Source organism: Tachypleus tridentatus, chromosome 10, assembly GCF_004210375.1.
Source record: "Tachypleus tridentatus isolate NWPU-2018 chromosome 10, ASM421037v1, whole genome shotgun sequence".
Taxonomy (NCBI): domain Eukaryota; kingdom Metazoa; phylum Arthropoda; class Merostomata; order Xiphosura; family Limulidae; genus Tachypleus; species Tachypleus tridentatus.
In genome coordinates, this window is record NC_134834.1 from 123,985,147 (window position 1) to 124,012,770 (window position 27,624).

The 27,624-nt window shown below is 37.2% G+C and overlaps 1 protein-coding gene across 1 annotated transcript in view; it reads right to left on the minus strand.

The window, feature by feature from the left end:
• LOC143228479 (WD repeat-containing protein 17-like) overlaps nucleotides 1-27,624 on the minus strand; it is an 83,492-nt gene that overhangs the window by 48,062 nt on the left and 7,806 nt on the right. The window contains exons 4-11 of the mRNA XM_076459731.1: nucleotides 27,238-27,495; nucleotides 25,784-26,070; nucleotides 23,243-23,356; nucleotides 22,106-22,252; nucleotides 13,461-13,546; nucleotides 3,654-3,740; nucleotides 3,079-3,167; nucleotides 2,006-2,081 (exon numbers count right to left, since the gene is read on the minus strand). Coding sequence (XP_076315846.1) covers nucleotides 2,006-2,081; nucleotides 3,079-3,167; nucleotides 3,654-3,740; nucleotides 13,461-13,546; nucleotides 22,106-22,252; nucleotides 23,243-23,356; nucleotides 25,784-26,070; nucleotides 27,238-27,495 — 1,144 coding nt within the window. The remainder of the gene's footprint in view (nucleotides 1-2,005; nucleotides 2,082-3,078; nucleotides 3,168-3,653; nucleotides 3,741-13,460; nucleotides 13,547-22,105; nucleotides 22,253-23,242; nucleotides 23,357-25,783; nucleotides 26,071-27,237; nucleotides 27,496-27,624) is intronic.

Sequence of the window (27,624 nt, forward strand, 5' to 3'; positions counted from 1 at the left end):
CCCTCCACAAATGAACCTTGACAGAAAGAACATTTAACTCAAATATTAAGTTTTGTTGTCATATACAGAGAACTGTCAATAAAGCAGAGAGTTCACATAAACGCTTTATGTGATACTAGTTGGACTTTCCAACAAATTTCTCCATACTGGAAATGCAACCCAAACACTGTCAAGTACATCCTAGATCGTGAGACTGAAGCAGGTAAATTTGAAAATAGGAAGGGAAGAGACAGAACACCTAAACTCAGTGATACTGATGTTAAGTATCTTTGTTTATGTAACCTTCAGGACAGAAGGAAGACTGCCACTGATCTCAAGCATGAGATAAGTGACCACATACCAAATGACAAAAAACTGTCCAAAGCAACAATACCAAGAAGATTTAAAGAGAATAGAATTTTTGGTTTTGTATCAGTTTAAAAACCTTTATGTCAATCTCCAACTTTTATCAAGAGAATATTGGTGAAATTTGCTAAAAGGTACAACACTGGACTGTTGATGTTTGAAAAATGGTGTCCAAGTTTGAAATATTTAGTTCCAAATGTAAGTTGTACATCCAGCAGAATAAAGATGAACGATACTTACCTCAATGCATGACACTTACCATGAAGTATGGGAGAAATAGTGTGATGGTTTTGGTAAGGTGGTGGTGGTGGTGGGGGGTGTTTTCTGTTGAGGTGACAGGGATATTTGCAAAATAGAAGGAATAATGGCCTAGTACAAGTACCATCAGATACTGATCTGTTATAGTATACCCAGTAATTTGCATATTAATGGTAAAGGATTTTACTACCAAGAAGATAATGGCCCCAAACACTCATCCAACCTATGCAGAAATTACTTTGCTAAGAAAGAAGCTGCTGGAGTCATTTAAATAATGCAATGGTCCCCACAGAGCCCCAATCTCAACCCAGTTGAACAGATCTGGGATTTCACAGACCAAATACTTGACAAATCAAAAGTTACTTCCAAAGAAACTTCAGAGACATTTGGAAGAAAATCCCAAAGGACACTTTGATTAAATATGTTACAACAATGCCTGAGAGACTATCCACACTTATTAAAGATAATGGGGGTATACAAAATATTAAATGTTTGTTGAACTCAGAGACTTCCACTGAGTTTAAGTTATACTAAATATGAAGATTAATAAACTTGTGATGTTTCACCTGTGATTTACGTTCTCTTGTTCTTTGAAAGTAGCCTGAAATCTAGTTTTTGACTCTGTCCTAACACTAGAGCACAGTACTGTACCCTGTGCCAGGAAACACATATCAGTCTTGTTCAAGAAAAGTTACTTAAAAAGTTACAAGGCAGTAGAATATTATTAATTGGAGTTTATCATTATCTATAATCAGGCATAGTTCCTCGAGAACTGTAATGTTTCTATTTCAAAAACAGTTACTTTAGGTTAAGATGCAGTATGAAAGATAATATCTAGAGAACCATAATGATGCCATTCAAAAACAACAGTTGCTTTGTACTTCAGTGTTAATGTAGGGTGTTTAAGATAAGTGAAGAAATAAAGATGATTTATAGAGGGTTATCACAAGTACATCATTTAGTTTTCTAAGTAACCTTAAAATATTAAATTATTTGTATTACAATCACTTTCAACATATTTCGAGAAGAAACTTCTGATTATCTGAGTCCTTCTGTAAAAAACTGAAAATTAGATATATGTCAGAACAATTCTATTTTAATCATGACATCAAATAATGTGAAACAATATCAATGGTCTAGTGTATCTATTGAATATGAAGAGAACTTTTAAAATTGGAAAAAAATGAACCTTTGATGGACAAGATAAATGTAACAACATTTCAGTTAAAGCATAAGCTTCAACTTTCTGTACATAATGAACAGTGTGTTAGAAAGTCTGTACGTAATGAACAGTGTGTTAGAAAGTCTGTACGTAACGAACAGTGTGTTAGAAAGATTATTAAGTTCTATATTAAAATTTAAGTTTCTACCACACTTGAAAACAGCAATTAGTTTTACTAACTTGTCATCAGAGCTACTGCAAAGAATCCCATCTTTCAGCAGGGACCACTTAACTCGAAACACTTTGAGCGTGTGCCCTGATGGAAGAAAACCAAAACCTGTTAAGCTTTGATGAAGGTAAATTACTCTAAAACTGACAAAAAGCTAGACAACCCAATGATGGCTTAAGTTCTTTTGTCTTTTATTTGGATTAAAAAGTTAAAATGCTGGTAATGGTTCTTATGTTTTGTAAACATAAATCTATACTCTGTTATTCTCAAGTGACCTGAAAACAATGCATGACTGTGAAAGAAAAAGTCATCCAGAAATATTCTGAAAGATTTATCAATTCATATTTTTATACTATAACTACTAATTCTAAATTGAACTAACAACATTTATTGGAGATAACGTTCATAAAACAAAGTTATAAAAAAACCTGAGAGTAAAACACTATACTTTACTAATATTGCTCTGAGCTATATTTCCATAAGGACTGGTCATATAATTTAATCAGTAAAGCAATTGGCTAATGTTGAATTGTACTTGAAAACTTACACATTTGTCGAACATTTACACTATGTGACACAAATTTTGTTTCTGGATAGTATGTGTTATTTCTTAATTGCTTATGTTGTAAAAGTACACAAAATAGCCGTTATTCCCTTCAAACTTTGCTTTTGTGACCTGGATAATGAAATTTAGAAATTCATCTATTTTCTATGCAAAAACAGGCAAATCTGCAAATTTTCATTTACATAAAGTCTGAATAAAACAACATATGAATCAAGATTTATATGTATTTATACTAAAGTTATACAAAAATGTTTAGAAGTGAGTAGTTTTTCGAAATTTGCGACTGTAATGTAAATCACTTTCATGTATCAGCCCCTAAATATAGTCTCCCATCATGTTTTCGTTATATGCTCCCAGGTCACAAAAGCAAAGTTTGAAGAGAAAAATAGGTCTTTTCCATTTACTTTAGGCAGAAGCAATTTGGAAATAACACTTTCTGTCCAGGAACAAAAAAAAGTAAAAACTTTGTTACATAGTGTTTATATTTCGTTAAACTAAAATGTAAGTTAATTACTGAACCTGACAGAATCTTCAGGGGCTGAGAATTGCTAGATCCCACGTAGAATACTCGAACTTGTTTGTCCTCACATGCAGTGGCTAAAATATTCCTGTAAGAAATATACGTTCAAATTTATTGGATTACAGCTCAACTAAAGTCTTTCAAGACATAGATAGTATTCAATTTATATGGCTCTACAATTAAACTTCTTAACAGTTTACAGTACAAAAAAATGGAACTCCCAATACAGAGCAGCAAATGTCCATTCTTAAATAATAGAACTGATACTGACACATACATAGGTTGATACAAATCAATGGAGCATAGAACAGTGCAAGAAGAAACAGACACTGGCTACTAGCAAGAAGAAGTGGTTATTACAGTTTGTAACACAGGATGATGAAGTAGGACTTTGTTACAATATGTAAACAATATTCAGACAATAAAAACATATGATGAATATTGTTTACATATTGTTAAATACAGCCACTGAAGTGAAATGAAGCAGAACTTTGTCACAATATGTAAACAGTCTTAAGGTAATAATGATACATTCTTCTTAATATAAAGAAATATTCATATCTGAATAACATACTCATTTGAAGGATTCCAGTCACATCCGTAGACAGTTCCTGGGTGTTTGAAACTCTGTATCAATGTGCCATCAGCATGATGAATCATACTGTAGACAAAGAAAATCTTTTACATTTCATCTATTACAGTAATACAACGAGAAATCCTACTTTCGTTTTTATACAAGTTTTTCAGCACTGATTTCACGTGTCTAAAAACATGTAAACTATACAGAAAATTCTTCATACTCTGATCTCTGCAATTTCTAATCAGGAATATTTTTATAAATGAGGCTGTGGATCTGATCTAGTAACACCAAACATTCAGTCTTCTTCGAACAGTACATTTAATAAAGTTATTTCATTATTCTGATCTAACTAACGTAAGACAACAGCAACTTAACACACATTACATATATATAAACCTCCTTCTCTCCTCCATCCAAACAAAGAACAAGATTTAAGTTTCCAAGTTAAAGATAACTGTAGAACATGGTATTATATATAGTGTTTACCTGCACAACTGTACACATACACAAAAAGGTGACTCCTGCTAAAATAAAGAGGCATTATCCCTAGAACAAAAGCAAGTGGTTGACACCATCTGGAAGTTGGGTTCTTAACTCATACCTTACTACCAACTGCTTATGGGTTAACACTTTAAGGTCCAAAGGTTCAAATACAATACAGAAAGAGAATTAAAAACTGCTACAATAATTTATATGCTCTGTTGACAAAGTCTCATAACTGTTTACAGCATTTAACAAGTACAATGTATTCACAAGACATTTTGGACTTTTTATATCATATTACTAAGTAAATAAAATAATTTAATAGATATAGGCCATTTCTAGTCGTGCTGAAGAGAATTTTATAATACTCCTAAAATGTCACTAAAGTGAATAAAAGCAGGTCACAATTTGTCACATGCTTCCCTGTGAAGAATCTTTCCACTAAAATATCAAAATATACCAGTACAGACAGTAGTAGTTACATTAGTCACTCTTCAAGTGTTGTCTGTACAGTCAGTAGTAGTCATGTTAGTCACTCTTCAGGTGTCATCTGTATAGACAGTAGTAGTCACTCTTCAGGTGTCGTCTGTATAGACATTAGTAGTCATGTTAGTCACTCTTCAGGTGTCATCTGTATAGACAGTAGTAGTCACTCTTCATGTGTCTGTATAGACAGTAGTAGTCACTCTTCAGGTGTCTTCTGTATAGACAGTAGTAGTCACTCTTCAGGTGTCTTCTGTATAGACAGTAGTAGTCACTCTTCAGGTGTCGTCTGTATAGACATTAGTAGTTACGTCAGTCACTCTTCATGTGTCTGTATAGACAGTAGTAGTCACTCTTCATGTGTCTGTATAGACAGTAGTAGTCACTCTTCAGGTGTCTTCTGTATAGACAGTAGTAGTCACTCTTCAGGTGTCTTCTGTATAGACAGTAGTAGTCACTCTTCAGGTGTCGTCTGTATAGACATTAGTAGTTACGTCAGTCACTCTTCATGTGTCTGTATAGACAGTAGTAGTCACTCTTCAGGTGTCGTCTGTATAGACATTAGTAGTCACTCTTCAGGTGTCGTCTGTACAGACAGTAGTAGTCACTCTTCAGGTGTCGTCTGTACAGACAGTAGTAGTCACTCTTCAGGTGTCGTCTGTACAGACAGTAGTAGTCACTCTTCAGGTGTCGTCTGTAAAGACAGTAGTAGTCACTCTTCAGGTGTCGTCTGTACAGACAGTAGTAGTCACTCTTCAGGTGTCGTCTGTACAGACAGTAGTAGTCACTCTTCAGGTGTCGTCTGTACAGACAGTAGTAGTCACTCTTCAGGTGTCGTCTGTACAGACAGTAGTAGTCACTCTTCAGGTGTCGTCTGTACAGACAGTAGTAGTCACTCTTCATGTATCGTCTGTACAGACAGTAGTAGTCACTCTTCAGGGGTCTTCTCTACAGACAGTAGTAGTCACTCTTCAGGTGTCGTCTCTACAGACAGTAGTAGTCACTCTTCAGGTGTCGTCTCTACAGACAGTAGTAGTCACTCTTCAGGTGTCGTCTCTACAGACAGTAGTAGTCACTCTTCAGGTGTCGTCTCTACAGACAGTAGTAGTCACTCTTCAGGTGTCGTCTCTACAGACAGTAGTAGTCACTCTTCAGGTGTCGTCTCCACAGACAGTAGTAGTCACTTTTCAGGTGTCGTCTCTACAGACAGTAGTAGTCGATCTTCAGGTGTCGTCTCTACAGACAGTAGTAGTCGATCTTCAGGTGTCGTCTCTACAGACAGTAGTAGTCACTCTTCAGGTGTCGTCTCTACAGACAGTAGTAGTCACTCTTCAGGTGTCGTCTCTACAGACAGTAGTAGTCACTCTTCAGGTGTCGTCTCTACAGACAGTAGTAGTCACTCTTCAGGTGTCTTCTGTATAGACAGTAGTAGTCACTCTTCAGGTGTCGTCTGTATAGACATTAGTAGTTACGTTAGTCACTCTTCAGGTGTCGTCTCTACAGACAGTAGTAGTCACTCTTCAGGTGTCGTCTGAACAGACATTAGTAGTCACTCTTCAGGTGTCGTCTGTACAGACAGTAGTAGTCACTCTTCAGGTGTCGTCTGTACAGACAGTAGTAGTCACTCTTCAGGTGTCGTCTGTACAGACAGTAGTAGTCACTCTTCAGGTGTCGTCTCTACAGAGAGTAGTAGTCACTCTTCAGGTGTCGTCTGTACATACAGTAGTAGTCACTCTTCAGGTGTCGTCTCTACAGACAGTAGTAGTCGCTCTTCAGGTGTCGTCTGTACAGACAGTAGTAGTCGCTCTTCAGGTGTCGTCTGTACAGACAGTAGTAGTCGCTCTTCAGGTGTCGTCTCTACAGACAGTAGTAGTCACTCTTCAGGTGTCGTCTCTACAGACAGTAGTAGTCACTCTTCAGGTGTCGTCTCTACAGACAGTAGTAGTCACTCTTCAGGTGTCGTCTCTACAGACAGTAGTAGTCACTCTTCAGGTGTCGTCTCTACAGACAGTAGTAGTCACTCTTCAGGTGTCATCTGTATAGACAGTAGTAGTCACTCTTCAGGTGTCGTCTGTATAGACATTAGTAGTTACGTTAGTCACTCTTCAGGTGTCGTCTCAACAGACAGTAGTAGTCACTCTTCAGGTGTCGTCTGAACAGACAGTAGTAGTCACTCTTCAGGTGTCGTCTGTACAGACAGTAGTAGTCACTCTTCAGGTGTCGTCTGTACAGACAGTAGTAGTCACTCTTCAGGTGTCGTCTGTACAGACAGTAGTAGTCACTCTTCAGGTGTCGTCTGTACAGACAGAAGTAGTCACTCTTCAGGTGTCGTCTGTACAGACAGTAGTAGTCACTCTTCAGGTGTCGTCTGTACAGACAGTAGTAGTCACTCTTCATGTATCGTCTGTACAGACAGTAGTAGTCACTCTTCAGGGGTCTTCTCTACAGACAGTAGTAGTCACTCTTCAGGTGTCGTCTCTACAGAAAGTAGTAGTCACTCTTCAGGTGTCGTCTGTACAGACAGTAGTAGTCACTCTTCAGGTGTCGTCTCTACAGACAGTAGTAGTCACTCTTCAGGTGTCATCTGTATAGACATTAGTAGTTACGTTAGTCATTCTTCAGGTGTCATCTGTATAGACAGTAGTAGTCACTCTTCAGGTGTCGTCTGTATAGACATTAGTAGTTACGTTAGTCACTCTTCATGTGTCTGTATAGACAGTAGTAGTCACTCTTCAGGTGTCGTCTGAACAGACATTAGTAGTCACTCTTCAGGTGTCGTCTGTACAGACAGTAGTAGTGACTCTTCAGGTGTCGTCTGTACAGACAGTAGTAGTCACTCTTCAGGTGTCATCTCTACAGAGAGTAGTAGTCACTCTTCAGGTGTCGTCTCTACAGACAGTAGTAGTCACTCTTCAGGTGTCATCTGTATAGACATTAGTAGTTACGTTAGTCACTCTTCAGGTGTCATCTGTATAGACAGTAGTAGTCACTCTTCAGGTGTCGTCTGTACAGACAGTAGTAGTCACTCTTCAGGTGTCGTCTGTACAGACAGTAGTAGTCACTCTTCAGGTGTCGTCTCTACAGAAAGTAGTAGTCACTCTTCAGGTGTCGTCTGTACAGACAGTAGTAGTCACTCTTCAGGTGTCGTCTCTACAGACAGTAGTAGTCACTCTTCAGGTGTCATCTGTATAGACATTAGTAGTTACGTTAGTCATTCTTCAGGTGTCATCTGTATAGACAGTAGTAGTCACTCTTCAGGTGTCGTCTGTATAGACATTAGTAGTTACGTTAGTCACTCTTCATGTGTCTGTATAGACAGTAGTAGTCACTCTTCAGGTGTCGTCTGAACAGACATTAGTAGTCACTCTTCAGGTGTCGTCTGTACAGACAGTAGTAGTCACTCTTCAGGTGTCGTCTGTACAGACATTAGTAGTCACTCTTCAGGTGTCGTCTGTACAGACAGTAGTAGTCACTCTTCAGGTGTCGTCTCTACAGAGAGTAGTAGTCACTCTTCAGGTGTCGTCTGTACAGACAGTAGTAGTCACTCTTCAGGTGTCGTCTCTACAGACAGTAGTAGTCACTCTTCAGGTGTCATCTGTATAGACATTAGTAGTTACGTTAGTCATTCTTCAGGTGTCATCTGTATAGACAGTAGTAGTCACTCTTCAGGTGTCGTCTGTATAGACATTAGTAGTTACGTTAGTCACTCTTCATGTGTCTGTATAGACAGTAGTAGTCACTCTTCAGGTGTCGCCTGAACAGACATTAGTAGTCACTCTTCAGGTGTCGTCTGTACAGACAGTAGTAGTCACTCTTCAGGTGTCGTCTCTACAGAGAGTAGTAGTCACTCTTCAGGTGTCGTCTGTACAGACAGTAGTAGTCACGTTAGTCACTCTTCAGGTGTCGTCTGTACAGACAGTAGTAGTCACGTTAGTCACTCTTCAGGTGTCGTCTGTACAGACAGTAGTAATCATGTTAGTCACTCTTCAGGTGTCGTCTGTACAGACAGTAGTAGTCACTCTTCAGGTGTCATCTGTACAGACAGTAGTAGTCACTCTTCAGGTGTTGTCTATACAGACATTAGTAGTCACGTTAGTCACTCTTCAGGTGTCATCTGTATAGACATTAGTAGTCATGTCGGTCACTCTTCAGGTATTGTCTGTATAGACATTAGTAGTCACTCTTCAGGTGTCATCTGTACAGACATTAGTAGTCACTCTTCAGGTGTTGTCTGTACAGACATTAGTAGTTATGTTAGTCACTCTTCAGGTGTCATCTGTACAGACATTAGTAGTTATGTTAGTCACTCTTCAGGTGTCATCTGTACAGACATTAGTAGTCATGTTAGTCACTCATCAGGTGTCGTCTGTACAGACAGTAGTAGTCACTCTTCAGGTGTCACCTGTACAGACATTAGTAGTCACTCTTCAGGTGTCGTCTCTACAGACAGTAGTAGTCACTCTTCAGGTGTCATCTGTATAGACATTAGTAGTTACGTTAGTCATTCTTCAGGTGTCATCTGTATAGACAGTAGTAGTCACTCTTCAGGTGTCGTCTGTATAGACATTAGTAGTTACGTTAGTCACTCTTCATGTGTCTGTATAGACAGTAGTAGTCACTCTTCAGGTGTCGTCTGAACAGACATTAGTAGTCACTCTTCAGGTGTCGTCTGTACAGACAGTAGTAGTCACTCTTCAGGTGTCGTCTGTACAGACAGTAGTAGTCACTCTTCAGGTGTCGTCTCTACAGAGAGTAGTAGTCACTCTTCAGGTGTCGTCTGTACAGACAGTAGTAGTCACGTTAGTCACTCTTCAGGTGTCGTCTGTACAGACAGTAGTAGTCACGTTAGTCACTCTTCAGGTGTCGTCTGTACAGACAGTAGTAATCATGTTAGTCACTCTTCAGGTGTCGTCTGTACAGACAGTAGTAGTCACTCTTCAGGTGTCATCTGTACAGACAGTAGTAGTCACTCTTCAGGTGTTGTCTATACAGACATTAGTAGTCACGTTAGTCACTCTTCAGGTGTCATCTGTATAGACATTAGTAGTCATGTCGGTCACTCTTCAGGTATTGTCTGTATAGACATTAGTAGTCACTCTTCAGGTGTCATCTGTACAGACATTAGTAGTCACTCTTCAGGTGTTGTCTGTACAGACATTAGTAGTTATGTTAGTCACTCTACTGGTGTCATCTGTACAGACATTAGTAGTTATGTTAGTCACTCTTCAGGTGTCATCTGTACAGACATTAGTAGTCATGTTAGTCACTCTTCAGGTGTCATCTGTACAGACATTAGTAGTCATGTTAGTCACTCATCAGGTGTCGTCTGTACAGACAGTAGTAGTCACTCTTCCGGTGTCACCTGTACAGACATTAGTAGTCACTCTTCAGGTGTTGTCTGTACAGACAGTAGTAGTCACTCTTCAGGTGTCGTCTCTACAGACAGTAGTAGTCACTCTTCAGGTGTCGTCTCTACAGACAGTAGTAGTCGCTCTTCAGGTGTCGTCTGTACAGACAGTAGTAGTCGCTCTTCAGGTGTCGTCTGTACAGACAGTAGTAGTCGCTCTTCAGGTGTCGTCTGTACAGACAGTAGTAGTCGCTCTTCAGGTGTCGTCTGTACAGACAGTAGTAGTCGCTCTTCAGGTGTCGTCTGTACAGACAGTAGTAGTCGCTCTTCAGGTGTCGTCTGTACAGACAGTAGTAGTCGCTCTTCAGGTGTCGTCTGTACAGACAGTAGTAGTCGCTCTTCAGGTGTCGTCTCTACAGACAGTAGTAGTCGCTCTTCAGGTGTCGTCTGTACAGACAGTAGTAGTCGCTCTTCAGGTGTCGTCTGTACAGACAGTAGTAGTCACTCTTCAGGTGTCATCTGTACAGACAGTAGTAGTCATTCTTCAGGTGTCGTCTCTACAGACAGTAGTAGTCAGTCTTCAGGTGTCGTCTCTACAGACAGTAGTAGTCAGTCTTCAGGTATCATCTGTATAGACAGTAGTAGTCACTCTTCAGGTGTCATCTGTATAGACATTAGTAGTCATGTCGGTCACTCTTCAGGTATTGTCTGTATAGACATTAGTAGTCACTCTTCAGGTGTCATCTGTACAGACATTAGTAGTCACTCTTCAGGTGTTGTCTGTACAGACATTAGTAGTTATGTTAGTCACTCTTCAGGTGTCATCTGTACAGACATTAGTAGTTATGTTAGTCACTCTTCAGGTGTCATCTGTACAGACATTAGTAGTCATGTTAGTCACTCTTCAGGTGTCATCTGTACAGACATTAGTAGTCATGTTAATCACTCATCAGGTGTCGTCTGTACAGACTCTAGTAGTCACTCTTCAGGTGTCACCTGTACAGACAGTAGTAGTCACTCTTCAGGTGTCGTCTCTACAGACAGTAGTAGTCACTCTTCAGGTGTCGTCTCTACAGACAGTAGTAGTCACTCTTCAGGTGTCGTCTCTACAGACAGTAGTAGTCACTCTTCAGGTGTCGTCTCTACAGACAGTAGTAGTCACTCTTCAGGTGTCGTCTCTACAGACAGTAGTAGTCACTCTTCAGGTGTCGTCTCTACAGACAGTAGTAGTCGCTCTTCAGGTGTCGTCTCTACAGACAGTAGTAGTCGCTCTTCAGGTGTCGTCTCTACAGACAGTAGTAGTCGCTCTTCAGGTGTCGTCTGTACAGACAGTAGTAATCGCTCTTCAGGTGTCGTCTCTACAGACAGTAGTAGTCGCTCTTCAGGTGTCGTCTCTACAGACAGTAGTAGTCGCTCTTCAGGTGTCGTCTGTACAGACAGTAGTAGTCGCTCTTCAGGTGTCGTTTGTACAGACAGTAGTAGTCGCTCTTCAGGTGTCGTCTGTACAGACAGTAGTAGTCGCTCTTCAGGTGTCGTCTCTACAGACAGTAGTAGTCGCTCTTCAGGTGTCATCTGTACAGACAGTAGTAGTCACTCATCAGGTGTCGTCTGTACAGACAGTAGTAGTCACTCTTCAGGTGTCACCTGTACAGACATTAGTAGTCACTCTTCAGGTGTTGTCTGTACAGACAGTAGTAGTCACTCTTCAGGTGTCGTCTCTACAGACAGTAGTAGTCACTCTTCAGGTGTCGTCTCTACAGACAGTAGTAGTCGCTCTTCAGGTGTCGTCTCTACAGACAGTAGTAGTCGCTCTTCAGGTGTCGTCTCTACAGACAGTAGTAGTCGCTCTTCAGGTGTCGTCTGTACAGACAGTAGTAGTCGCCTTTCAGGTGTCGTCTGTACAGACAGTAGTAATCGCTCTTCAGGTGTCGCCTCTACAGACAGTAGTAGTCGCTCTTCAGGTGTCGTCTGTACAGACAGTAGTAGTCGCTCTTCAGGTGTCGCCTGTACAGACAGTAGTAGTCGCTCTTCAGGTGTCGCCTGTACAGACAGTAGTAGTCGCTCTTCAGGTGTCGTCTCTACAGACAGTAGTAGTCGCTCTTCAGGTGTCATCTGTACAGACAGTAGTAGTCACTCTTCAGGTGTCATCTGTACAGACAGTAGTAGTCATTCTTCAGGTGTCGTCTCTACAGACAGTAGTAGTCAGTCTTCAGGTGTCGTCTCTACAGACAGTAGTAGTCAGTCTTCAGGTATCATCTGTATAGACAGTAGTAGTCACTCTTCAGGTGTCATCTGTATAGACATTAGTAGTCATGTCGGTCACTCTTCAGGTATTGTCTGTATAGACATTAGTAGTCACTCTTCAGGTGTCATCTGTACAGACATTAGTAGTCACTCTTCAGGTGTTGTCTGTACAGACATTAGTAGTTATGTTAGTCACTCTTCAGGTGTCATCTGTACAGACATTAGTAGTTATGTTAGTCACTCTTCAGGTGTCATCTGTACAGACATTAGTAGTCATGTTAGTCACTCATCAGGTGTCGTCTGTACAGACAGTAGTAGTCACTCTTCAGGTGTCACCTGTACAGACATTAGTAGTCACTCTTCAGGTGTCGTCTCTACAGACAGTAGTAGTCACTCTTCAGGTGTCGTCTCTACAGACAGTAGTAGTCACTCTTCAGGTGTCGTCTCTACACACAGTAGTAGTCACTCTTCAGGTGTCGTCTCTACAGACAGTAGTAGTCGCTCTTCAGGTGTCGTCTCTACAGACAGTAGTAGTCGCTCTTCAGGTGTCGTCTGTACAGACAGTAGTAGTCGCTCTTCAGGTGTCGTCTGTACAGACAGTAGTAGTCGCTCTTCAGGTGTCGTCTCTACAGACAGTAGTAGTCGCTCTTCAGGTGTCATCTGTACAGACAGTAGTAGTCACTCTTCAGGTGTCATCTGTACAGACAGTAGTAGTCATTCTTCAGGTGTCGTCTCTACAGACAGTAGTAGTCAGTCTTCAGGTGTCGTCTCTACAGACAGTAGTAGTCAGTCTTCAGGTATCATCTGTATAGACAGTAGTAGTCACTCTTCAGGTGTCATCTGTATAGACATTAGTAGTCATGTCAGTCACTCTTAAGGTGCTGTCTGTAGAGACAGTAGTAGTCACATTAGTCACCCTTCATTTCTTTACAATTTTCATGTACTCTTTGACAAATCAAAACACAGAACCAAATATTACAGCCACATTGAATGGTTAAACGATTGAGTTTGGACTGAGACTAGTTTTCTGTAACAACATTTGTCCCAAATAATTTGGAGTCTGAAAACAATTTGTTAAACCAAGAATTTTTCAAACAACTGAGACAATATGTAGAGTAGGTAAGAACTATGTAGTTCACTCTTTAAATGTAGACATAAATGTGAAACCTAAATGACCTATGTACCTTTCTTTTGAACGTTATTGTAACTGATATATGTGTATACAGTTAAAAAAGAAAACATACCAGTTATTGTCTGCTGCTGCTGAAGCAATCTTTCGAGCATCTTTCTGGTTCCAAGAAACACAAAAAACACAAACACCTTTCCCATGCTGTGGATAAAGAGAAGAGAACATAACATTTAACTGTTTTATATTTTCTCACTATAAAAATTATTTGGACTGCTGGACTTCTTTACACAAAAACAAAGTACATATAGTATCTGTGGATTTCAGCTTTTTAATCCCAACAATGAAGTTATTCTTAAAAGTAGAAAACAAAACTTGAGCTACAAAAAACTGAAGACTTTAATTTCCAAACATTCTTTAACTGAAACCTAAGTAGGCTGAAACTGTTAATGACAGATAAGTTGGTGAAAGTGCAAACTAACCACGCTAAAACTGCTAATGACTGATTAGCTAGTCAAAATGTAAACTAACCAGGTTGAAACTGCTAATGACTGATTAGCTAGTCAAAATGTAAACTAACCAGGTTGAAACTGCTAATGACTGATTAGCTAGTCAAAATGTAAACTAACTGGGCTGAAACTGCTAATGACTGATTAGCTAGTCAAAGTGTAAACTAACCAGGCTGGAACTGCTAATGACTGATTAGCTTGTCAAAATGTAAACTAACCAGGCTGAAACTGTTAATGACTGATTAGCTAGTCAAAATGTAAACTAACCAGGATGAAACTGCTAATGACTGATTAGCTAGTCAAAGTGTAAACTAACCAGGCTGGAACTGCTAATGACTGATTAGCTTGTCAAAATGTAAACTAACCGGGCTGAAACTGTTAATGACTGATTAGCTAGTCAAAATGTAAACTAACCAGGATGAAACTGCTAATGACTGATTAGCTAGTCAAAATGTTAACTAACTGGGCTAAAACTGCTAATGACAGATTAGCTAGTTAAATTGCAATCTAAATAGGTTGAAACTGCTAATGACAGATAAGTCGGTCAAAGTGTAACCTAACTAGGCTGAAACTACTAATGACAGACTGGCTGGTCAAATTCCAACTAGGCTGAAATTGCAATGACAGATTAGCTGGTCAAATTGTAACCTAACTAGGTTGAAACTTCTCATGACAGATTAGCTGGTCAAATTGTAACCTAACTAGGTTGAAACTTCTCATGACAGATTAGCTGGTCAAATTGTAACCTAACTAGGTTGAAACTTCTCATGACAGATTAGCTGGTTAAATTGTAACCTAACTAGGTTGAAATTTCTCATGACAGATTAGCTGGTTAAAATGCATTAAATAATGTTATAATTTTACTACATTGAAAATGTATTTCTAATAGGTACTTACTTCCTCTCACATAAATAGCTATTCTTGTTCACTGCTCTCCTGTATATGAAAAAAAATATGTTTACACATGGCACAAGCTTTTTTATTTCCTTTCCATTAGAATTGACTGATTCCAATGTGTCTATCATATAAATCATTGTGCATTAATCCTACACTAATGATGTATATGATTCCCTCTATTCAATTGTACCAAACTACTACTTTGAGTTTTGATGGAAGAATCAACTCTCAGTGGGAACAAGGGGTGTAAGTAGAGGTAAGTACTTATCAGAAATACATAGGAAAATTGTAACTTACTAAATTACCTTCTCTGACATAAATAGCTAGAATCCCACACTGAATAGGTGGAGGTACCAGTGAAAGGGAAGGAAAGAAATATTCTTTAAAAGCACCCAATGGACACTCCCTAAGATGAGGCTGTCATATTCTAGGATTTGATGTTAGAAACTGCACCACGTCTGAACCAGGTATACTCTTCACCCATCATAGAAAGATATCACACAAACAGAGGAGCACATTCAATTGGGGAAGAACAATGGCTGTAAAATGATCCAATCCATGCAATGTTCATGAAAATCAATCCCAGAAATTATAAAAGTGAGTAAAATGAAAAGAATGTTCCCCTGGTTGTAGAGAGGCTAGAGCATAACAGATTGTACACAGCAAGCCAACTATATTCAAAATGCATACTGCTGGAACTGATATCCATCAGGGGGTAGAATGAGGGTCATACCATCAGTAAGTCAACTACAATCCAAAATCTAGCTACCTGGTACCAATATCCATGAGTAGTAAGAATGAGGATCATACAACCAACAAGTCAAATATAATTCGAAACCTAGTCACTGAGAACCAACATTCTCATGGGGGTAGGATGATGGATCTCAATCAAAAGGATGAACTACAGTTTTGATGTCTCACTTCCATTTGTTTTCATGTTTCATATTGTAGGATATCATCTCATCTAAACCAGCAGAACACCACTGTTCTACTCTCAACAGACTGGTTTTATAATCATTACTATTTTTTGTTTGTATTTCATTAATCCATTCTGGAGAATGCCTCCATGGTCCACCACATCGACAGATTTGAAATGGAAAGTGGTAAGAGCTCTTACACTCTACTTGAAGAAAAGGAGGTTAAAATATGATGGAGAGTCTAGAGGAACAACAACACTTGAGGTAATGCAATGGGTTACCATGAAACCCTATTTTTCAAAGCAGATCATAGCAATTTATTCAATACAAGACATAGCAGAGATGGACAGTTATCTGCTTGTGCTTTACAAATGTTGTTCATGGGTGGAAATGGTCCAGAACAGGCAAACTTACGAAGCACTTCTATTGCAATCTTGTGGAACACTCCATATATGCAGTGTGTTGCATGGCCATAGAATAATAATATGCAAGTTGACATGGCTTGGCAATGCAGATTTGAAATGCTACAGAAAAATAGGAAAAGAAACTTACCCAATCAATGTCTCACTGAATGCTGATATTCTACAATTGCTACAGGTGGAAGACAACAACCCAAACAGCAAAGAAAACTTCAATCCAATACAAATAGTGAGAAATGAAAGATGAAGGAGGAAGGAAAGAGAACATGAACTGAGGGCATTTGTCAAGGGAGAAAGATGTAGGAACAGACAACACAAAGGGAAGCCATACAAGCAATATAACAGAGATGAGCATGTACACAACACAGATGTCTATCCAGAACAGGACAAGGATAAAAATGGGAAACAAAAGGAAGGAAAAGTTGCAAGATCAATGACTGATTCTCATGAACTGCTGAAGTGTTAGCAACAAAACCCAATCTGGAGAAAGAAGGATAAAGAGTATGTGAAACACCCATGGCAAATAAGCAGATCTCTGACATTTATCAGTAAATACAGAGAGAAGGTGATCAAACAGCATCAAAAGAGTAGTTCAAACAGAGGCAGTCCAGGAACACATTAATTTCATCATCTAGAAGTGCAGCCTGTCATGCAGGATTACAAATTTGGAAGAAACTCATCCACAGATAAAGAGTGGGATTGGGAAAAATAAAAGGTGTGAGACAGGACCGTCCTAAAATTCAAAATCGAAGAGACAGAAAACCCCTGATCCAAAAATGAAGAGAGGAAATCCACATAATAAAAACAGTGGGTTGATCAGGAAAACCTTGGACCCAGAAATGAATGACTGAAAGTTCCTATTTATGTTGAGAAACTTACATGTAGGAATGAAACAAGACAGAAAAAAGGCTAAGTGTTGTGAGAGGCCAGATCATCTTGCCAATGACCAGTGAAAAACTAGGCATGAAGACAAAGAACAGGAAGGTCCAGATGAAACACTGGTGAAGAAGGGATGGAGACAGAAGAAAAGGTTATGAAAAATTTGAAGCTGAAGAAGCCCAACAAACCAGGAAGAAACTATCAGAAGTACCAAACAGAAAATCTTAAGGATGAATGAAGTTTCTCCAAGAATAAGGAGAATGGGTGGATAAACAATTGTGTAGCCTGAATATATATATAGCCAGAGTGAGAGGATGAGGAATTGAGACCAAAACCAAAGCAATATGTGGTTTGTAACAAAAGCCTCATGTGAAGAAAACTTTAATGAAGTCAGAGCTACTGGAAAGCAAAAGAATCGAGAGACCACTCTGTTGGATAAATATTGTCTGGACAAGAATCTGATGCAGAACAAGAGTGAATGCACCTAGAACATGATGCCTAATAATAGGAATATTGAGATTGTGGGTTTAAAAAGAATATTCAATATGTATATGAATACAGGGGGATAGAGAATGGGTGCCACCCCAATGATTGAGATGAGCAACCACTGAAGAAAAGTCAGAAGAGATCATTACCAGACAATTTTCAGCAAGATGGTTCTCAATTAAGAAACAGAAGCAACAGGACTTTGATAGAATAAGACTTCTTAGCCTCAGACTAAAAAATCCTCAATATTCCAGTTGATCAACCCACACTTCTTACCTCTGAATTGTGAAAAACAAGATGAGGAAGAGGAAGCAGCAGCCAGTTGATCAAAAGAAAGAGGAAAGCACAATCCAAGAACATATAAGTGTGAAATTAATGCTGTAGACACCTGATAAAACATACAAGGTCAAAGCAAGTCCAAAGGGCAGTGCTCAAAACCACCTCGAGGAGAATAAATCAGGGTCACAAATGATAAAATATACAAATGATCATGCATGGTGTTCCACTGTGTCATTGACAAGTCTAGAGTAACAAAACCACCTAAAGGTGAGAAATGACTCCCAGGCAAAACAGGGCAGATCAAAAATTAGAATGAGGTGGAACAAACCTAGTATAGGCCATCAGTCTCTGGTTTAGTGTAATAACAACAAATAGCCTGGAGAAAGATGATGAACAGGTGCAATGATCTGTAGAGACAGAAAATCTTATATCTTCTTGGACAGATGCAGGCTGGTGGCAAGATCCCAGTTCATGGGGGAGGAAAGGCTACCAGGGAAGACTTTGAAGGGAAAAGAAACAGTAGAACAAGTCCCTCTAATAAAACTCAAATAATTCATGGATCTGTAATGAAAGATTACCAAAGGGTAACAACTTAATACAGAAAAGTTCCGACTGAACCAGAACCCTCTGGTATTGTTGGAGACAATGTTAAATGAAACAATGAAATGGCAAACCCCTGGAAGCTGAACAGAGGCAGGTAGATAAGAACCAGGATAGAAATGTTATATGGATGTGTTGTGTCTCAAACTGTGACAAATGAGCAATGATAGAACAGTCTAATGTTGACACTCAAATTTGAAACTCTCAGATACACATCACCAAAGAAACATACAGAAGTCATGAAAAGAAAGAGAAGGTAGATGTATCCAGGTAAAGATCACATTGTGAGCTCGAAAATCCCAACTGCAGTGAAACCATGTGTGTAAAGTGAGAGATAAACACAACAAACGAGCTAACATTGAGGTAATATGAAATCACAGAAAAATATGGAATTGGCTGAATCGTCACATACCTAAGAAATCATGTCAAAAAAGCCATATTAGGCATAACTCATTCTGCAGGAGGGGGAGGGAAACGTGGCAAAAACCTGGTGATGTAAAAAGGCTATCAAATCCTCGTTAACCTGAACAGGTTTGGCTTGTTCAGTGGAACAGGTTCAGAAGAAGAAAACTGACCATATAACAACCAGTCTCATGGCAGATAATCATAGATAACTCCATCAACAGGTCTCCCCTACCTGCAGTCTATGAAAACAGTGCTAGAGATATAACACCCAAAGGTGGAACAGGAACGTCATTGTAAAAATACACAAATTAAACAAAAGTGTTTGATGTAAAATATTCAAGTGTGAGAAAAAACAACAATTGGGAAATGAAGATAAAGTAAAATAAAAAACATTAATGAAGAAACCCCACTTTAAAAATTAAACTATTAAAGTAATACTTCACACAAAAAGCTTCACAAGACAAAATACTCTGAACAAGAGTACCATCAAACGAATAATGGTAGTTTGGTAGAATTGAACAGAGGGAGTCACGTGTTATGAGTGTGCTGCACTCTTATAGGTGCAGGACTGGCCCACGATGATTTGTATGACACATGCAGTGGAATCAGTCAATTCGAAAGAAGGGGAGATAGAAGGATTATGGCATATGTAAAAAGAAGTTTTTACATATAGAGGGCAGCACTGAACAGTAATAGCTAATTATTTTGAGTGGGAGTCATGTATTGTATTGGAAGTAAGATGTTTTCTTTTACAAAGCAGAAGGTACAGGAAATAAAGCTATGGAAATATGGGCTCTGCTTAACAGCTGTACACAAACAAACTTATGCTAATAAAATAACTATATAACACTGAATTTTAACAGATTAACAGAAAACCTTACTTACTATTTTATGGAAAGATAAACAGAAAGGAATAAATTTAAATGACAAATTTACTTTTTTCAAATAAGGAAAATAAAAATATAAAGTTTGCCACCATTTTATTTTTCTTTATATATTTGTCAAGTATATTTGTTCAACAATAAACTGCATATAGAATATGATAACCAATGATATGCCAGACTTGTTATAAACAACGAATGGATTTACTGTTTAATATTTAGGTACACTACTATCTGAAAGAAAGGTGTATCACAAAATCTATAGAACAAGACTACAGAGCAGAGAATAAATCAAACAAAAGTAATCAACTTATTCTGACGCTATGTGTATAGTAAAATAACTTACTGGCTGGCTTCCAATCTGTATTACTATTGGCTGGTTACTTTGGTCAAGGGCAGGAACACAAGAGAAATATATAAAAATCAAAACGTAACAAATCAGAATCATTTATAGTCAACATAAATGAAACTGAAACTAAAATAAATACAAATGCACAACTGAAAAGTTTAGAATAAATAATAATGAAATAAGTTAAGAAAATGTAGAGATACCTGTAAGTTTCAACTAAAATAAACAAAATATACTAAAATAACCACAAGGTAAAAGCATGCAGGATGAAGAGAAGTGGCACTATACTACTTAGACAACATTATATGTTTTGGCAGTATTCTAACATTGTGATGTCTTAATAGTATTCTAACATTGTGATGTCTTAATAGTATTCTAACATTGTGATGTCTTAATAGTATTCTAACATTGTGATGTCTTAATAGTATTCTAACATTGTGATGTCTTAATAGTATTCTAACATTGTGATGTCTTAATAGTATTCTAACATTGTGATGTCTTAATAGTATTCTAACATTGTGATGTCTTAATAGTATTCTAACATTGTGATGTCTTAATAGTATTCTAACATTGTGATGTCTTAATAGTATTCTAACATTGTGATGTCTTAATAGTATTCTAACATTGTGATGTCTTAATAGTATTCTAACATTGTGATGTCTTAATAGTATTCTAACATTGTGATGTCTTAATAGTATTCTAACATTGTGATGTCTTAATAGTATTCTAGCATTGTGATGTTTTTAATTCATTTACTTTTATGTCCATGTTAAAAAAAAATTAAACAGAACATTAAAGCTCAAAAAATGCCAGCCAGTTATATAGTCCCAATTAAAATAAAATGTAAATAAGGCACGTTTACGTACACATGTATCTCAATAAGGAAGAGAACATATAGTGACTAAAAAAATTCATTCTCAATATAATTTAATAAAGATCAACAACTATACTGATTTCTTTCACTCAGTGTAAGTTTTTAGTAACTTTGTGTCTTATCTTTAGTACAAATAACACATGCTTAAATATTTTTATTTCAGTCAAAATCTGCAAAAAAGCTCAATACCTACTTGGACAACACTTGTGACCTTCACACATGCACACACCACTTGTGACCTTCATGCACACACAACACTTGTGACCTTCACACGCACACACCACTTGTGACCTTCACACACACACAACATTTGTGACCTTCACACACACACAACACTTATTTCTGCTTGTTATACCAACCAACATACAATCTGTGGTAGTTAATATTGCTGTTAAATGAATATATAATTTCTACTACAGCCAACTAACACCAATCACACTGTCAGTTTTATTTCTGAAAATCATCTTACGATAAAATCTGCAGACAATCTGACTGAACTAGTACTACCCCAATTTCAGCAATGTCTAAATGTAAAATTAATTACAGATGTAAACTTGCAGCAAGGGACTATTTTACCATAAAAGTCCATTGAGATCACCTTTAAGCTGTAAAATACAGACATAATTCAATTTAGTAGCATATTAGAAATGACAACAAAATAGCTTTCAATACCATAACACAACAGTCAGTCTAAGTTGTCACATTCATGTCATCAGCACTGCCATCTAGGGGTCTTGAAAAACTTACTATGTCAAAAAAACATAAAAAACAAATAAGACAGAAATAGAGTAAGTTGTTCTCCCAAGAATCATTGGTGACATACAGTTTTATTTGCCCTCCACTAGTACAGCAGTAAGTCTACAGATTTACAACATTAAAATCAGGGGTTCGATTCCCCTTGGTGGGCTCAGCAGATAGTCTAATGTGGCTTTGCTATAAAAAAAAACACACAAACAGTTTTATTTAGTAGACATTTCATGTACACTTCCTCACTCTATGTGGTATCTCTAACGTGGAGTTTAGAAGACATTAACAAATAAGATACAAATTAGATAAGTAAGAAATAAGTGGTTTTTATGCTGCAAGTACATAGCAAAACTTGGCTTCAACTCCTGTTCCATAACTATTTTATCATACAATCTCATGTGATGTATGGCTACTTTACTCATTGATTGTTATAGTAATTCCACATGTTTCCGTTAAAGATTTCATACGTAACTTGTTGCCATAGACTTCTGTAACCATAATTCATTTAATGCTTGTCTTACACTAGTAAATCTTTTGCTGATGGTTCTTTGTGTGATACTCCAGATAACGACTCCCTGGTCAGACGTACCAGCAGCGATGCAATTCAAGTCAAGTGGTGCCCAAGATATTGAATAAATTATACTTTTATTGCCAGGAGAAGTAGCAATCTGGAGAATGGAAAAAAATATTGTGAACTGAAATCATGATAAACTATTTGTCTAAGATTCACTATCCACAAAATCACTGTTCTTCACTCACTAGTTCACCAGTCATTTAAATTACATACATACATACATATTATAACCATAAATTTTCAAGCCATAAACAAAACACATTAACATGAAATAAAATATGCTGCATAATTTCATAATTTTATAAAAGATCCTAGGGTAAAAGTTACAGCATGCAATTATAAAATTATATCCTAGGTTTTGGAGGAGACTGATAAAGTAGGACACATATTGTGATGGGGATACACCATCCATCAGTCTTAACCTACAATTTGCTAGTCTTACATAAAAACATTAGGAGAGTTAGAGGTGGGTGCTCAAGCCTACAACATCCTACATCTATATACCCCTTCACTGCCTGCAGACAATCGTGAGAAGGTAACCTCTCTCCCAAGTTAAAAAGATGAAAAAAAATAAAACATAAAAATAAGGTACTACCATTTGGTAGTACATATACACACACACACACACACACATTTTGTGTTAATACACACACATATATAAACACTTTTTCAAACATGATATTTATGTAAAATCTCGAGTATCTTGAGAGAGAACATTTGACTGATTTCTGTTTAAACATTAAACACTAATCTACTTCAATGAATTCTGACTAAAAAAGTTTAAAAATTCAAACTTTAAGTAGTTTTTCCAAGATATTACTTTCCAGTCAGATATTAAAGGATGTAATAAATTTATGTTTCGAAATATAAACGAAAAACAAAATGAGCAAAATAATACAATACCAGAAGTAAATACCTTTATGAGATATTAAATATTTCTTAAGCAAAGTTTGGTCTTTAGAGCAGATAAAAAGTTGGTGAAAAATGAAAAAAATAACTATTACAATTCTAACAAAATTATTTAAACAAGTTACATCCAAATGAGTTTACAAACTGATTCAATATGAGAACATTGAAAACTCACATTCTTCATGGTCAAAACATTCCATATTTTTATGGTCCCATCAAAACTTCCTGTTGCTAAGACATTGAAATCACTTGGCTTAAACTGACAGTCAAAAATAGTTTCAATATGACTCTGAAAAACATAACAAGATAACGACTTCCATAGTAGTAGTCCTAAAAACCAAGTCCTTGGTAAAAATCTAAACTTCCACAATAATATCATCTGTAACAGTCCTATCAATACACACTTTACTAAAATGCTTTATTATTTTGACTTTAATCTGGTTCCTTTTATTGTACCTTCAACAAATCAGTACTCACACTCCCTCAAATGTTACTTTAATGTACCTTCAGCAAATCAGTACTCACACTCCCCCATATGTTACTTTAATGTACCTTCAGCAAATTAGTACTCACACTCTCCCATATGTTACTTTAATGTACCTTCAACAAATCAGTACTCACACTCCCCCATATGTTACTTTAATGTACCTTCAGCAAATTAGTACTCACACTCTCCCATATGTTACTTTAATGTACCTTCAGCAAATCAGTACTCACACTCTCCCATATGTTACTTTAATGTACCTTCAGCAAATCAGTACTCACACTCCCCCATATGTTACTTTAATGTACCTTCAGCAAATCAGTACTCACACTCCCCATATGTTACTTTAATGTACCTTCAGCAAATCAGTACTCACACTCCCCCATATGTTACTTTAATGTACCTTCAGCAAATCAGTACTCACACTCCCCATATGTTGCTTTAATGTACCTTCAGCAAATCAGTACTCACACTCTCCCATATGTTACTTTAATGTACCTTCAGCAAATCAGTACTCACACTCCCCCATATGTTACTTTAATGTACCTTCAACAAATCAGTACTCACACTCCTCCATATGTTACTTTAATGTACCTTCAGCAAATCAGTACTCACACTCCCCCATATGTTACTTTAATGTACCTTCAGCAAATTAGTACTCACACTCTCCCATATGTTACTTTAATGTTACTTCAGCAAATTAGTACTCACACTCTCCCATATGTTACTTTAATGTTACTTCAGCAAATTAGTACTCACACTCTCCCATATGTTACTTTAATGTACCTTCAGCAAATCAGTACTCACACTCTCCCATATGTTACTTTAATGTACCTTCAGCAAATCAGTACTCACACTCCCCATATGTTGCTTTAATGTACCTTCAGCAAATCAGTACTCACACTCCCCATATGTTACTTTAATGTACCTTCAACAAATCAGTACTCACACTCTCCCATATGTTACTTTAATGTACCTTCAGCAAATCAGTACTCACACTCCCCCATATGTTACTTTAATGTACCTTCAACAAATCAATACTCACACTCCTCCATATGTTACTTTAATGTACCTTCAGCAAATCAGTACTCACACTCCCCCATATGTTACTTTAATGTACCTTCAGCAAATTAGTACTCACACTCTCCCATATGTTACTTTAATGTTACTTCAGCAAATTAGTACTCACACTCTCCCATATGTTACTTTAATGTACCTTCAGCAAATCAGTACTCACACTCTCCCATATGTTACTTTAATGTACCTTCAGCAAATCAGTACTCACACTCTCCCATATGTTACTTTAATGTACCTTCAGCAAATCAGTACTCACACTCCCCATATGTTGCTTTAATGTACCTTCAACAAATCAGTACTCACACTCCTCCATATGTTACTTTAATGTACCTTCAGCAAATCAGTACTCACACTCCCCCATATGTTACTTTAATGTACCTTCAGCAAATTAGTACTCACACTCTCCCATATGTTACTTTAATGTTACTTCAGCAAATTAGTACTCACACTCTCCCATATGTTACTTTAATGTACCTTCAGCAAATCAGTACTCACACTCTCCCATATGTTACTTTAATGTACCTTCAGCAAATCAGTACTCACACTCCCCCATATGTTACTTTAATGTACCTTCAGCAAATCAGTACTCACACTCCCCCATATGTTACTTTAATGTACCTTCAGCAAATCAGTACTCACACTCTCCCATATGTTACTTTAATGTACCTTCAACAAATCAGTATTCACACTCCTCCATATGTTACTTTAATGTACCTTGTTTTTATAGAGATCAAGTAACTGTCAAATAAGTATATCCTTGAAACACCATAAAAGGCTTCAAGTATATGATTTTGAATTAAAAGACTTGTTTTATTTCTAATTGTAATTCTTATCAAAGACAATGGGCTTACCATATATTAGCCCACAGAATTATGTACATATATATATATATAAAACTCTGTTTTAGTCACATGCTTTTGAATTTTACAAGTTTTCACTAACAACATTTCCTTTGTAACTTCAAGAGAAGTACGTGTTTTAAAAGTTACAGTCAACATCTTTATATTACATTTAAAACAAGTAGAAAATTACAGTTATATACAAAAATAAACTATACAGTTTCAGATTTTGACATTTAATTATGATACAATATACTTCAACCAGAAAACAATCACTTCTGATTAATTAATTATCTTTGATTTCTCCAACACTCACAGTATCTCTAAAAAAGTCCCAACTGCCTTTCCTGAGATCATAAAGGCCAACTCCACCATCTATAAACAAGCAGGCAATTTTAGCCCTAGGCACAGCATACCCTCGTCCACAAAACGATGTCCTTTTTTGATTCACTTTAGGATTTTCTGTTCTTCCATGCGTTAAAGACTGCTTTTGGTTACAACAGACTACGTGAATAGCATGGAATCCGTTATGTTTTAAAGAAATATTTTCAAGGGGTCCTTTCTGAGAAACTGTCCACACTCGGAGAACTCCAGCCTCACAGTCTAAAATACATTAAAATACCACTGAAAAAACTGAAATAATTTTATGAAAAAATATCAAGTTGTAAGTTTAGTGAATGATTTTAAAATACAGATGTGAAACTATATATGGTTTAGAACTGAGTCTGTTGGTGTTCACACACCGATACATTCACATGTCGTGTCACATATTTATACACACAAATATTTTGTCATGGATTTATGCATCCATGTGTGTCACTCGTTGATACACCCCCATGTTTTGTCTTGTACTGAGACATATCCTTAGGTTGAGTCGTTTTGATATAACCACACGCTGTGTTACTTATACATATATCCCATTTCTCATATATATATACATGTTGTGTCATATATGGATATCTCTTCATGATGTGTCATATACTAATATCTCTACATTTTTATGTATTGATACATATACATGTGTCACACATTGATATCTCAATGTGTCATGTAACAAGATATCCACATGTAGTGTTGTGTAATGAAATGTGTTATGTCACATATTGATGCAGCTATGTGTTGTGCTGCATACTGATGCAACCCCGTTATGTCATGTATTGATACGTCCAAATGTTGTGTCATGAACTGACGCATGTATTGATACATCCACATGTTGTGTAATATACTGATTCATTGTGTCGTGTACCAATACATCCACATGTTGTGTCATGTACCGATATATACATGTCACATACCAATACATCAACATCATGTATTGATATATTCAGTTCATGTATTGATATATTCAGTTCATGTATTGATATATTCACATCATGTATTGATATATTCAGTTCATGTATTGATATATTCAGTTCATGTATTGATATATTCAGTTCATGTATTGATATATTCAGTTCATGTATTGATATATTCACATCATGTATTGATATCCCTACATGTTGTGTCACATATTCATACATCCACATGTTGTGTCATGTACTGATATATATAATATTCTAGATTATAATATCATAAAAACAATAACACAAACACCAAGTTACTGTCACACTGTGCCACGACAAATTTCCAACAGAACCAGAAACTTTGGGATTATGGTGAAGGTGTATTTTAGTTTTAATGTGTTTGGTATGCATTATTATGAAAGCATTTGGTATTTAACTTAATTTTCAATTTCTGGGATATGTCGTTTGTTTGGATATCAAGACTCACCTCCAGAAACAAACATTCCTGGAGCATCTGGTATCCAGGCTACTGTCTGAACTGTTGAAGCCTTGCTTGGCATGTTGAAAATCATAATGGTTTGAAGAGCATTTCCACTGGTATCTGCTAGAAGTAAACCACTGTTCTGAATAGCTATTAGAAGATAGTGGGGTGACAAGGGATCCCACTCTAGTCCTGTTATGGCACAGCTTTCTGTGTTGTCTTCTGTACCCAAGTTTAGCTTAACATGCCTTTTTGGTTTTTGTGCTTTGATAGAAAAAAGTAAGAGGAGTGATAAGACAGTAAACACTTTACAAGTAACCTTACGCTACACTTTACAAATAACCTTACACTACACTTTACAAATAACCTTACAGTAAATATATGACAGTAATC